General features: G+C 37.3%; 1 protein-coding gene across 7 annotated transcripts in view; it reads right to left on the reverse strand.

The window, feature by feature from the left end:
* The window catches only part of NFIB (nuclear factor I B), a 265,009-nt gene that overhangs the window by 111,963 nt on the left and 140,195 nt on the right, over positions 1-12,851 (reverse strand). For all 7 annotated transcript variants that reach the window (XM_049896549.1, XM_049896553.1, XM_049896550.1 and 4 more), the window contains exon 3: positions 2,299-2,352. In XM_049896549.1, the coding sequence (XP_049752506.1) occupies positions 2,299-2,352 (54 nt within the window). The remainder of the gene's footprint in view (positions 1-2,298; positions 2,353-12,851) is intronic.

Genomic DNA, 12,851 nt, shown 5'->3' on the forward strand with positions numbered 1-12,851 from the left:
AATTCTAATTACGTTCATTTTAATTTTGATATTACATGTGTCTTACATATTTGAAATCTGAAAAACTGGCAATCCATGTATAATTTACATATATATAATTTCCAACTAATCATAACATCTACTCATCTATAACATCCCAGTTTTCAGACATGGTTTGCAAAAAGGTTTGATTTCCAAGGAAAACTCAAAAGGGGAAAAAAATGTAGAGGTGATCTACCTGATAGTTTGCTTCTGTGTGTCATGTTACGTGCAAACAGATGATTTAAGAGATTATCTGAATTTAATTAAGATAATTTAAGAGATTATCTTTACTGCTGAACATAGCAAAAGAAAAATTTAACTAAGCTTCTTGACAAATGCTGAAAAATCAAATCCTGGCATTACATAACTATCCAAAGATTATTCATTCAGCTCAAGTAGAGAACGTTTTTAGGTGAGCCTTCTGTACATGTTCAGAAATGCATTTCAAACAATAACAGATTTATTAATCCCAAATCAAGCTGTCATTCAAATACAAAGAACATACCCTTTGTTTAGTCTGACTTAAAATACTTATCCACTTTTCTTCTACTGATTTTTTTCCCTATTCTTGATAAAAAGAGTTGAGGAGGCTTTCATAAAAGGTGTAGGAATAATTCACTTTCGGCCATCATGGACTACACACAGAAAATACCAGACAACTAAAAACAAGAAATAAAGAGTTAAAGGCTTATTACAAGTTAATAAAACTTTCTCCACTTCAGAAAATTTCTGACGAAACTGATCACTTTCTAAATAGATTGTCTGGAAAGAAAACTGATGCAATTCTGTTCTCCCATTACACGGAACAAAAGTAAAATAATAAATCTAACTGGCAGCTCCATTTAAAACTTTCCAGGTTTTTTTTTTTTTTAAGTTTTGCTATCAATTTTTAGTAATATTAAATGATTTCACAGAAAAAAAATTTTAAATCAGCTTAATTGACATTTTAAAATCTATTTAATTGGAACTGTATGGGGCAGTTCTACTCTGTCCCATAGGGTTGCTATGAGTCAGAATTGACTCGATGGCAGTGAGTTTAGTTTAGTTTTGTTTTACGTATATATTAGTTTTGTCAAACAATATAATTTTTTATAATGCAGAATAAGTTACTGTCTAGTTGGAAAAAGATAAAATTAAAATTAAAGGTAAAAATTAAAAGCAATGTATAGGGAAGACTCGGAAAGAAAAAATATATTCAGTTCTGATTTTCCATTTTTGTACTTATGTATCTACTTACTATATCTTTCTGGTATCAGTTTAAAACATCCTGCTCTAATGTATTTTCTTGGAAATTTAGGGGTTCTTTTTTTTTTAAGTATTCAAGCCTCACATTAGCTAAGCATTCCCAGAAGGAAGTTGAAACCATTAAGGATCCAAAACAGTCTACTTGAAGAAACAATTACTATTACTTTTTATAAACCTTTTGGTTTGTTTTTAAAGAAAAGACTTAAGACATTCGGGGGAGGAGGTTGGAGGTGCATTGGGCTGACTTGGGTTTTGTTTTGTTTTTACTATTTTATTCCTAGAGTACTCTTTTACCACAGTCACGAATTAAAATTCTTATGATAATGAAATGTTAGAAATTCTTCCTTGTGCTTGTTTTACCTCATGAGAAAAGATACTACTCCTAAATCAAAAACAAAATGCTACATGTTCAGATTTTGCAGCAACAAAACTACGAAGACAGCCAAGTTATTACAGCCCATTTTCAGATATGGAACAACTTCTGAAAATAAAGAAGGTATTTGGCATCCATTATACTAAAGGAAAAGTCCTACTTTCATTATTTCCTGATTCTGGCAATCCAATCAAAACCTTATGGAATAAAAACTCTTCTGCAAAAACCCTTCGCTGAAAAAAAAAAAATCAACCACCCCACCCTTTTTAAAGCAATGAGAGTTGATAAACTATAATAAGAGTATGGAAAAACTTTCTTTCGTGAGTTTTAAAAGAAAACTTTAAAGGCTTTTTTCTTGGGTGGGGGGGGGCTTTCTAACAGCAATGACTTTGAGTACCTAACACCAAAATACATTCATATTTATTTACAAAGAAACACCAACAAAGATTAAAATGCTGGTCATTAGGTAAATACGGATGACGCCAACATGGAAGTATTTGCCTCTGCAAAGGGCCTGAACAGAATCACAGCTTGTCCCGATCATACCTGCCTGCCAGAACAAAATAGGCAGCTGACCAATTATGGGGTGTTTATCTATACAGTGGTACCTTTGTTCTCCAACAATGTCAGATTGCAAACGTCCTGGAACACATATTTACCTGGAGGATTCTTGGCAGGATCATTGTGGCTTGGACTTCCTGATTGTCCAGAATCTGTAAAGAAATCACAGAAAATGTTTTCCTTTTAATTTGTTTTGAAAGAATTTCACAATCTCTAAAGGACTTAAAAAAAAAATTTTTTTTAAGGTACAACAATAAAGTTGAGTGTTTAAATAAAGTTGACTTTCCCAAGCCGATAGGTAGCAACGCTTTTCTTTCTCAAACTAGATGAATGTCTATACCTATTTCTATGTGAAAAGAAAGAAAAAAAAAAAAAGCAGTCATCCATAATAGTCTTGGGATAAAGCACAGCTCTTTTGAAACAAAGAGTCTGGCTACAAAGCCACTGAAGGTGGTTTGAAGGTTGGGCAAATGTCAAGGCCTGTCAGAAGCAATATGAAATAAGGCAGATACACTCCCTAGAAATGCAATCTGAGTGTAATTAAACATGCTTTAAAAAAAATTCTGAAAATATGTTTTTATTCAATGAGTAAAATACATAGCAATGAGAGTCTGCTTTTCCAGGATTTCATGTGCATGCGTACATATCCACTCCAGTAATCCCCCAACCTACTGGATCCAGGCCCAGATCTGTCTACATCCCATAATAGCAATCGATTTGCAAACACCAAGAAGAGCATAAATTACTAGGTAGAAACCAACATGGCTTTGTGGAGAGCAAATTATGGAATCGATTTAATTTCCATCTGTGACAGACGGACAGACTGCAGATAAGCAGGAAGAGATCGATGCGGTATATCTGAATTTCTTATCCCACATCATTTCTCACCGAAGCTACCGACAGGAATGGGGAGGCTACACCGCTGTCAGGCAGCATGCCCTCCCGGGCGTATCCAGCACTGCTGTGTTTTACACACTCCTCTTTCCTCCGTGTCCCTTCTGCATTTATCTGTGTCATTTGCCCTGTAAGATTATACACTTACTCCCAGGTTGCTTTGTAATCTGCTTTTACCGGTTTTAGTATTTAAGCTTTGTCTCCCCAACTAAACTGCACGCTCCTTTGCAGAGGCAGAGCTTCTGTCTGCTTCTTCTGAGTCTTCCTCCGTGTGCGCTTCGTGGTTGTGAAGGCACTAGGCTTTTGGCAAATGGCAGAGGAATGGATGGCTCAGATTCAGCAACCTTCTTTGCTTGCCTAAAAGGCAATTTTGAACTTCATAGTGGATTTCAGCAAAATTTGAGAGTGGGGCAGACTACGGCTCTGTCATGGACTGCCATATACCAAAAAGTCTCTTCCCCCAAACCCTGTCACTGTACTTGAGCCAAGAAAGGGATTCAGTCTTAGTAGAGCAGAAAAATCTTCTACTGGCTTTTTTAAGCAGGGGTAGTCTGCTGTTCCAGGTAAGTGATTAACATACTGCAATTGCCGTTTCTAGTATTAAACACAAGGACATCCTGTTAGTACTGTCTTCCTATACCAAACTCGGTTATTTATTTCTGCCCTTTGCCTCCTGCCTGCTAACTAGATTTAGTACTGAGATCAGATTTTTACCCTTTTATCCCATTTCCTTAACCGTCTTTTTCATTTTGTCCTAGGACAAAAAACTCGTGGCCATCAAGTTGATTCCGACTCATAGCAACCCTATAGGAGAGAGTAGAACCGCCCTATAAGGTTTCCAAGGCTGTAATTTTTATGAAAGCAGACTGCCACATCTTTCTCCCATGCAGCAGCTGGTAGGTTCAAACCACTGACTTTTTGGTTAGTAGCCTAGTGCTTAACCACTGAGCCACCAGGGCTCCTTTTGTCCTAGGGCAGTTTTCAGTAAATGCTAACCAATATATTGAGTCATTCCTCACTATCCTCCAAGTTGTTCAGGGTTCCCCAAAATGGAAGTACATGCAGTCTAGATTCTGGCTGGAGCTCCCAGCAGAGAGTCAAAGGTAGTTGAGTATGCTCTAAAAGGCTCATCTCCCATGAATGTTTCTATTACTTTCTCTACAATTGAGGCAAAACTCACTGACTTGTAACTTAGTAGATCAACATTTCTCTTTTTAAATTCCTATAAAAATGGTACAATATTGGCCACTTTCCAGACCTGGAGTACAGTAGTTACATAAAAATGATGAATTATATTATTTTGCTACAGCCTCAGCTATTTCTGCCTTGAGTTCCTCTGAAAAATGTCCCCTAGTATTGATGTGACATTCCAGTTTAATTTCTCCAGTGATTCTAACGTTTTGAGGGATTTCTGCCTATATATAACATGCCCAGTGATCAGGGCACCCCCATGTTTTATTTTTCCCTCAAAGTTACCTCACATTTACGGAGGTCTATACATGCATCCTTCAAGCTGGCTAGTGCCACATTCACAATGAGGGGACAAGCTGTAGCAACAACTTCATTTTAGGAGTTGTACAAGAACCTTGGTGCGTTTAGTTATATCAACTATAAAATGGCATCTCAAAACTCCCACCATTTGGTTCCTCAAATTTGGGTCCAGGCGCATAAAGAATGAAAGTAACTTCCACTCCTAAGGGAGTATCCAGTGAGAACAATGGCACACCATGTTACCACAACATTCCACTTTGGGAAACCCAATTCTTTTCTGCTGCAAATTACTTTTTGCCTTATTTCCAACTGTAGACCACCATCTTCAATTGAAAAAATACACTTACAAAAAAAAAAAAAAAAAAAAACCGCAAGCATTTTAGGGAAAGCTGAATGCAACCCTAAATTTGAGTCACACATTCGTTCTTTATAGCAATTCCACTTTCCAAAATGAGCTGGTGTTTACTGGCACGCAATAGCAGGTATTCCCCCATGCACCAAAGCCTGTGCCCTCATACAAGGTAAAACAACATGTACTGCATCCCAAAAACATAGAAGAGGACCCCCAGGGAGCCCACAACAGAACGTTTACTTTTTGAACTGTAAATTCTAACACTATAATCTACTATTAACTCTTATGTCACCTTATATCCATCGCTTAATTCCAACTCTAGAAAAAGAGGTAGCCAGGGACTCGCAGTTGGCAGAGAAACCAAAAATGAACTGTTATTGTGGTTGACTTCAGAGAAGGAATTACTCAGACCACATCTAAAACCCTTCCAATTCACCACCTAGGTCAAATTACTTTATACCCAAAGGTTGTATTTAACCGCTTCCATCACTTTGCCCAAGTCCTTTTTTTTTTTTTTTTTGAGGAGTGTGTGGACATAATGTGTTGGAGTGAATCCTGGCTCTGTCACTCAGTAGAGGTGTGATCTTGAGCAAAGTTACATAAATCCTTAGAACCCTGGGGTTTTGGTCTTTAAAACTGCAATAATGCTATCCACTTCATAGAATTGTTGCCAAGATTTTATCCTGTAAACCATCAAGCACTGGGCCAGACACATCCTACACGTTCAATAAAGGAAAGGTGCTATTGATCACAGAGCCCACATTAAAAATTGATTAATATTTTTAACGGGCTGTCACGAACAAAGGGGGAAAAGGGACATGACCCAACTCTGTCCATCCCAGCGCACACATCTTAAAAAATGTCTGCAGTGAGCAAACTGAATATGGGCAAGCTTATGCCGGCTGAGAATTCTGGTGAAAAATGTTTTAGTCCCACTATCCCAAACAGGGAGGAGGGCACGGGCTCTGTGAGGCCCTCAGGAGCCACCATGCACAAGAGTCTATAAACACCAGCCAGTTGACAAAAATTACCTTCCAGGAAACCTAAGTTTACAAGGAACAAGGCAAGTAAGAATGGGCGTTGTGAGTTGCCTGGCACACTGTTTCTTGAGTCTAGAAAGATTTGAGGCAGCAAAGAAAAAAGAGAGGGGGCCGAGTCCTGAAGGTTGCATCCCCAAACCAATCTTCCCTCACTCCCTCTGTTTTTATTTCTTCCTTGTTCTCAATCTATATTTTCACATGTCTGTGTTTGTCTCTTTCTGGCTTAACTAGACATAATGCAGAACTGAACTCTGTTTTGTATTACATAGTTATTAAGATCTCATATTCTCTACTCTTTATTTTTAAAGAGAATGATTTAAAAATATTATATTTCTCCTTCAAGGGGGGAAAAAAGCAAATGAAGAAATTTCTAAATTACTACTCTTTTAATTCAATCAATTCATCCTCCCCCAGGATAAAGATTCTCCAGGAATAGAAAAGATTCACTGCCCCCCACCCCCACACCACATGGCCCTTTTAAAAAAAAGCCAATCAGCCATGGCTCTTCTAATATCTAAAATTTACCTAAGGAGGACCAGATTTCCCTAATGACTCAGCTTTATGAAAGACCCTGGGATACTTAAATGATCTAAATGGTTTGTCCAAAATTACATGGCAACTACTAAAAGGTATATAGTCCATCTGGGCTACCCATTCAGACACAGGGCCTCTCTTGAAAGGTTACGATGCGATCTCAAAATCATCAAAGTCAAGATGATCTTGCAGTAGATTAAATGTTTCTGGGAACGTCACCTTCCCCCCAGTTCCCTCCTCCTTCCACCATTTACCAATACATTCAAAACCACTTTTGGAAATTAAAAAAAAAAAAAAAACTTCAGCAGTTCTCTCTATCTAAGTTGAAAATAATTAATGTTAGCACTGAACTTCCCATACTAATTGCTTTAAAGAGAGGCCAACTCTAAATTAAATTACTAAATTGAGTTTGGATTCTCTCAGCAAAACAAAGGACTTTTTTTTTTTTTTTTTTACCGATAATCTGGTAGGAGTTCAATAAAAAGTTTGCTAAATGCATCAGATTGCAAATGAACGATGGCCTGTTAAATGTTGGTTGCTGACCGCTAACTTGCTGGGATGAATAAACTACAATTTGCTGAGGCATCATCAGAACTGTGAAGTATTTTTTGAAGGTCATTAATGTAAGCAACCACTAACTAAGTACAAATCAATAAACGTCTAGGAGCACTTGCTATGTTCTAGAGATGCTGATGTTTGGAACATAGTAGGTAGTCCATAAATGCTTATTAATTTGCACTTAATTTACACTAATGGCCTTTAGGAAACCCTGGTGGCATAGTGGTTAAGTGCTACAGCTGCTAGCCAAAAGATCTGCAGTTCGAATCTACTAGGTGCTCCTTGGAAACTCTGTGGGGCAGTTCTGTGCCCTGTAGGGTGCCTATGAGTCAAAATCAACTCGAAGGCAACGGGTTTGGTTTTTGGTTTTTCAGTGGTCTTTAATATTCTTTTTAAAAAAAGACAAATATTCATTTTATGCCTTTTAGAAGCTCAGAGGCTAGCCAAAAAGACAGAAATATACAAATAAAAAGTAATGTACTGGGATAAAAAATAGGTGGTATAAATGGCTATATATCTAAAAAGAATTGATTCTTCCCAGGAAGGTGGGCAAGGGCATATCATGGAAGATATCAGAGGGAGTGATGCCAGAAGTAGGGTCTTGAAAGATAGCCCAACCTCACACCTCTCTAGGCTATATCCCACACTGCTACCAAGGTGATCTTTTCAAAACACAAAACAGATTCAGCCACTTCCCTACTAAAACCCTTTCAGGCATTCTGAATAAGCACAAGAAAAACCCCAAGAGTCTTAATGTGCCATTCAAGGCCCCCTGATCTGGCCCCTACCAAGACCTCAATCACACCTTGGTCTTTCAGTCCTCCCGGTGTCATCTATACTTTATGCCTCTGAGTCTTTGCTGATGGTGTTCACTCTTTACTCTCCCTGAAGTCCACCATGCTGAGGCCATCCCAATATGAAGGCAGAGAGGCCGCCCTATTTAGCCCATTAGCCCTAACTGTGATACAGTGCTTAAAATACTTGGCTAAGTCAATGACTAGAAAACAATTTTTAATAAACTATAGTAGTGCACAAAGACAAAAGATTACGCATGCGCCTTTGGGCAGAAACACTCATTAGAAGTCAAGCAGGCAGCCCTTTTGTGGCAAGGAAAGGGGACAGATAGATACACAATACCCAGGACTGGGTCTCCCAGTCTAATACAAGGCTCAGTCCTGCTTTGCTTACTTCCTGAAGGAATATTCAGCAATGGGGGGAAGAGGGGCGGTAAACAAGTACTACTATTAGTAGTCACATATTAATTTTTGGCTCTCTCCTATGAAGGGAAGAGATGTTTGTGGGGGTCCACAAAACAAGAACCTAGTTTGCAGGCAGGAGGGCAAAGTGCCTTTCATGACCCTTATATTTCAACTGTCTGTCTTCTCCTAGACACGACACATTCCAGAGACTCCTTTTCCTCTCTGATACCATGATTTGAGTCTCAACAGGAAAACCAAATACGAAAAGCATGAATTTAGTTTATAGCCAATTTGGTGCAAAGAAGGGACTAAACAGGGTCACACTCAGGTCCCTTCTGGCTCTAAAATTCTATGATTCTATAACAATATAACTTTTATATCAAGGGAGATCAGAAGAGTAAATGAAACCCACACTGTAACCTGTTAACCTACAGATAGCCTTTTGCTAGAACTAAAATTAGTCATCATGTGATAAAGGGCCCCTTTGTCAAATTTCCTTGCCTTAAGCAGGTGAAGAAATAGCCCATTGTCAACTAAAGAATACCATGAGGTTTCTTTTTTTTTTTTTTAAGTCTTAGAACAGTCTCCTTTCTCTTTAAAACATTATTAATTACCAACATTCTAAAACAGTGTATTTTTACAAATGAACTATATGGCATGTCAGAAAGAATCGCCTAGGAAACAGAAAAATCAAAATGCAAGAAATAAAATGCACCAAAAACTTGAAAGAAGGGATATCAAAGCACACATTTTATAATGATGGGGAAGACAGTAAGACAAAAAATCTGCCAGAAAAGTGAATTCTTCTTCTTGGGCAAAACCTCCATCTCTTTTACCTCTGTCTGTACTTCTCTCTTGGCAGTTTACTATCTACAAGGGACTGATTTTCTTGGGATTTACAGCAAGTTAGCTTTACATAATCAGAAGTCCTCTTCTGTAATTCACCATTTTTTTTTTCCTCCAGCACTGTTAAAACACTAAACAGCTTCAGTTCTAATGGAGGACTGCTTCATCAATTAGGGTGACACAAAGCTACAATTTATAATATTTTCTTTTCCCCCTATTAAATGCTTATTAAAATCATACACAGACACACACATAAGAACATGGGAAAACTAAGTGCTTTCCTCATCTTGCATAATCACGTAAACGTCTGGAAAATGGTCTCTTCATTGCCACAATGTGTCTCACTCTCTCTGTTGCTCTGTTTATATATCTCTCTCCCTGTCTCCTTCTCCGCCTGTGTCTCCCTCTTTCTGTCTCCGTCTCTTCTCAACAGGACCTTATATAATCTGCAGTCCACTTTATTTATAAAACTTGATTAACAAGCTCTTACATGGGAAGTATTAATTCCATCAATTTGTTAATGGAGTCCTTGACATATGTTTGGTGAATTTGTGCTCCCTCCCCCAAACCCAATTATGAGCAAAAAGAGAAATTAGATCTCTGAGGAAACTTTTCGCAGAACCAAAATAATATTTGGGAGACATAGTACCCACAGAATTTGAATCATGCCTTTAATCTGTATTATTTCCCATCTGAAGGCTCATACCTTTACAGCCCCTTTTCTAGTGGTTAACACTGATTTTAAAATAATTTTCGATATAGCAAAACTCATAGTTTTTAAAAGTGGTTATTAAGTTGAGAATCCTTACAGATAAAATAATTCATTTAAGTATATATGTGTGTGTATACACACATACATACACACATATGAAATAAGAAAGAAGACATGTAATATCTAGAGCCCTGGTGGTGCAGTGGTTAAGAGCTTGGCTGCCAACCAAAAGGTCAGCAGTTTGGATCCACCAGCTGCTCCTTGGAAATTTATGGGGCAGTTCTGCTCTGTGCTATAGAATCGCTATGAGTTGGAATTGACTTGATGGCAATTTTTTTTTTTTTTTTTTTTTAGTTTAAGTAATATCTGTCTCTATTTCTCAGCCCTACTCGTTCTATTAATTCTATGAATAAACATTATTGAAAAGTCACCTTTTTTTTTTTTTTTTGCTTAGCAGGAGAGATTAGGTTGAAGGCATCACTTCCCAAGGACTAAAATAAGAATTTGTTTGAGTTCAAGACCAAAATTTGTCCACAAGGAAGTAAATGAAAAATAGCCCACTGAAATTTAAAAGAAAAAAAAAAAGTCACATATACATAGGAGAGCAAATCAAATCTGTCCACGCCAGATATGCACTGGGACTATTGACCAGTGCAGACCAAAATACCCCATACAACGTGTGTTAAATCGGCCAATAGCTCTGACCAGAGGGCAGCCCTGCCTCATTAACTAGCACCAAACCACCACAAATGAAAGCAGAGATAATCGTAACTGACCTTTCTGCCCTAAGATTAAGTTCAACGACTCTCTAGTGATCCAAGGATTGAGTGAATCAAAGGTCATGGCCAGGATCACCTAGATCTTTTTGCTTAGGAAGCCTTTGGCTTATAGGATGTAAAGACACCACTGGCCATTGTCAAGATGGCTAACTTTCTACAGTGTGTTTTCAATTAAGTAAATAAAATGTGGTAATTAAATCAAGATTGTGTAATATGTTTTTGATTTGTAATCTCATTTAAATTAATTAACTGACTCAATCTCTGTTTAGTTTTTAAACTGGCCTAGTTAGGCAAAGAGTCCTTGGGAGCAAATCCAGTTTTCTATCTTTAAAAACAAGGCAAAGCTATCTGGTATATATACATATATATTTTTTCTTTCTTTTTTTTTTTTTTTTAAACACAGCAGTATGAAAAAAATACAGAGGCAAGGGTGTCACTGTAGAGGAGGAAGGAGTTTTATGGCATGATTTTGACTAAATAAAAAATAGTTCTCGCACTCGAGAGAAATAAACCAAAACATTATTTATTCAAAACATTTCTTTTCCAATTTTATGAAGATTGCATGTTTGTTGGAAGCAAAACATTTCCAGCTGTATTTTAAGTTTTCTGAAGAGAGTTGTAAGATTTATAATCTTTCATAAATGCTGCCCATATCTTCTAATATTAGATGAACATGTCACTGCATACTTTAAGCGACAATTTGCCAATGCAGTTTGTCACATGAAAACAATGAAGTCCTTTCCAAAACCTGGCCAGATCCAGTAGGAAAAGATGAGATGACTGTCTGTCTTTCCCGTCTGGGAGACCTTGTGGATTTCAGCTACACTATGACGGCACTGGTTTTTTTTTTTTTTTTTTAATGACAGCACTGGGTTGTTTTTTTTTTTTTTTATGTACTACAGTTTGGTTTTTTTTTTTTTTTTCCTCCATTGGGAACTCAGAAACCTGCATTTTAGCATTTTATAACAAGGTATGTAGTACAAAGAGAATGTTGGTGAAATGCGTATCTGGAAGTGACAACCCGAATGTCATCAGACTCAGAACATAATCATGGAGGCAAATTGAGAAATCAATGCAAAATCTTAACAAAAACCAAATGCAACGTTTATGATCCTATTCGTCTTAAATCTTCTTTCCAAAGGAAAGCATGGGAAAATAAATTCTGTTTTAGCTCCAAAGTCCTGATTAGCACTTAATATACCGCTTAGTAGAGTGCCTTACAGACTTGCTTGATTTTGTCCTAGACTCTGCACATGTTGTTCTAAATTTTACACATACTACATTCCTGTGTACACATGGCTTTCTTGTGCCATGTCATTTTATGTATTTTTTCAAAACTTAATACTGTATATCCAAATTAAAACCAGACACAAAACTTTCCAATATTTCACCAGTAATCTTTCTTTCCAGAGAGCAGGACATGGTCTCTCCTGGCTATCTGACGAGTCAGAAGTCCTGGGTTCCATTCAGTGACTACCAGCCACTTTTGCACTCTGACCTGAAGCAAACCACTCCACGCCTGAATTGTTTTTCAACTTGCCCAATCACTTAAAGCCAAGAAACAGACAATGGTCTTTCCTAGTCATGTCCAAAGGGATTAGAAATAAGAGAAAAAAAAAAAAAAAAAACTCTGATAATGTGAAAATATGCACAAATATTTGTGAAGAAGGGTTAATATTTTTTAAAAAATATACTTTAAGATTTAATTGCTCACTTCCTGCCATCCCCCCAAAAAGAACACCTAGTTAGTCCTCCGTCTTCACCTGCACCTCCCCTTGCAAACGCTGATAACACAGGTAATTAAAGCGCTGGGGGAGTGTCTGGCTCTCCTGCTAGACTGTAAAGTCCACACAGTCAAGATGTATGTTAGTCTTCATTGCCCAGCATAATTCTTGGCACACAGGAGATGCTCATTCAGTGTTTGTTGAATGAATAACCGTTATTTTACAGTGAAGGAGACTGTGATGGTTGATGGCACTTGAAACACTTCATTGTCTTCAAATTATGAATAAATTGACAGCAATGGCAATAATAACCTTTACTCTTTTGGTTGTTTTTTAGATGTATTCTACTTTTTAAGTGCCTGCAATCACTGGACAAATAAAATTTCACAACTGATTCAGTCCATGGCAGAAATTCATATTCTTATTGAATTTGAATTTCTGGTTTCTCTCACTGGTCATGGGCATGTGTTCCTCTAAATAAATGATTTTACTTGAACACAGATTTCTCCATTTTGTTAGCTG

This window comes from Elephas maximus, chromosome 9 (assembly GCF_024166365.1).
Source record: "Elephas maximus indicus isolate mEleMax1 chromosome 9, mEleMax1 primary haplotype, whole genome shotgun sequence".
Lineage (NCBI taxonomy): Eukaryota > Metazoa > Chordata > Mammalia > Proboscidea > Elephantidae > Elephas > Elephas maximus.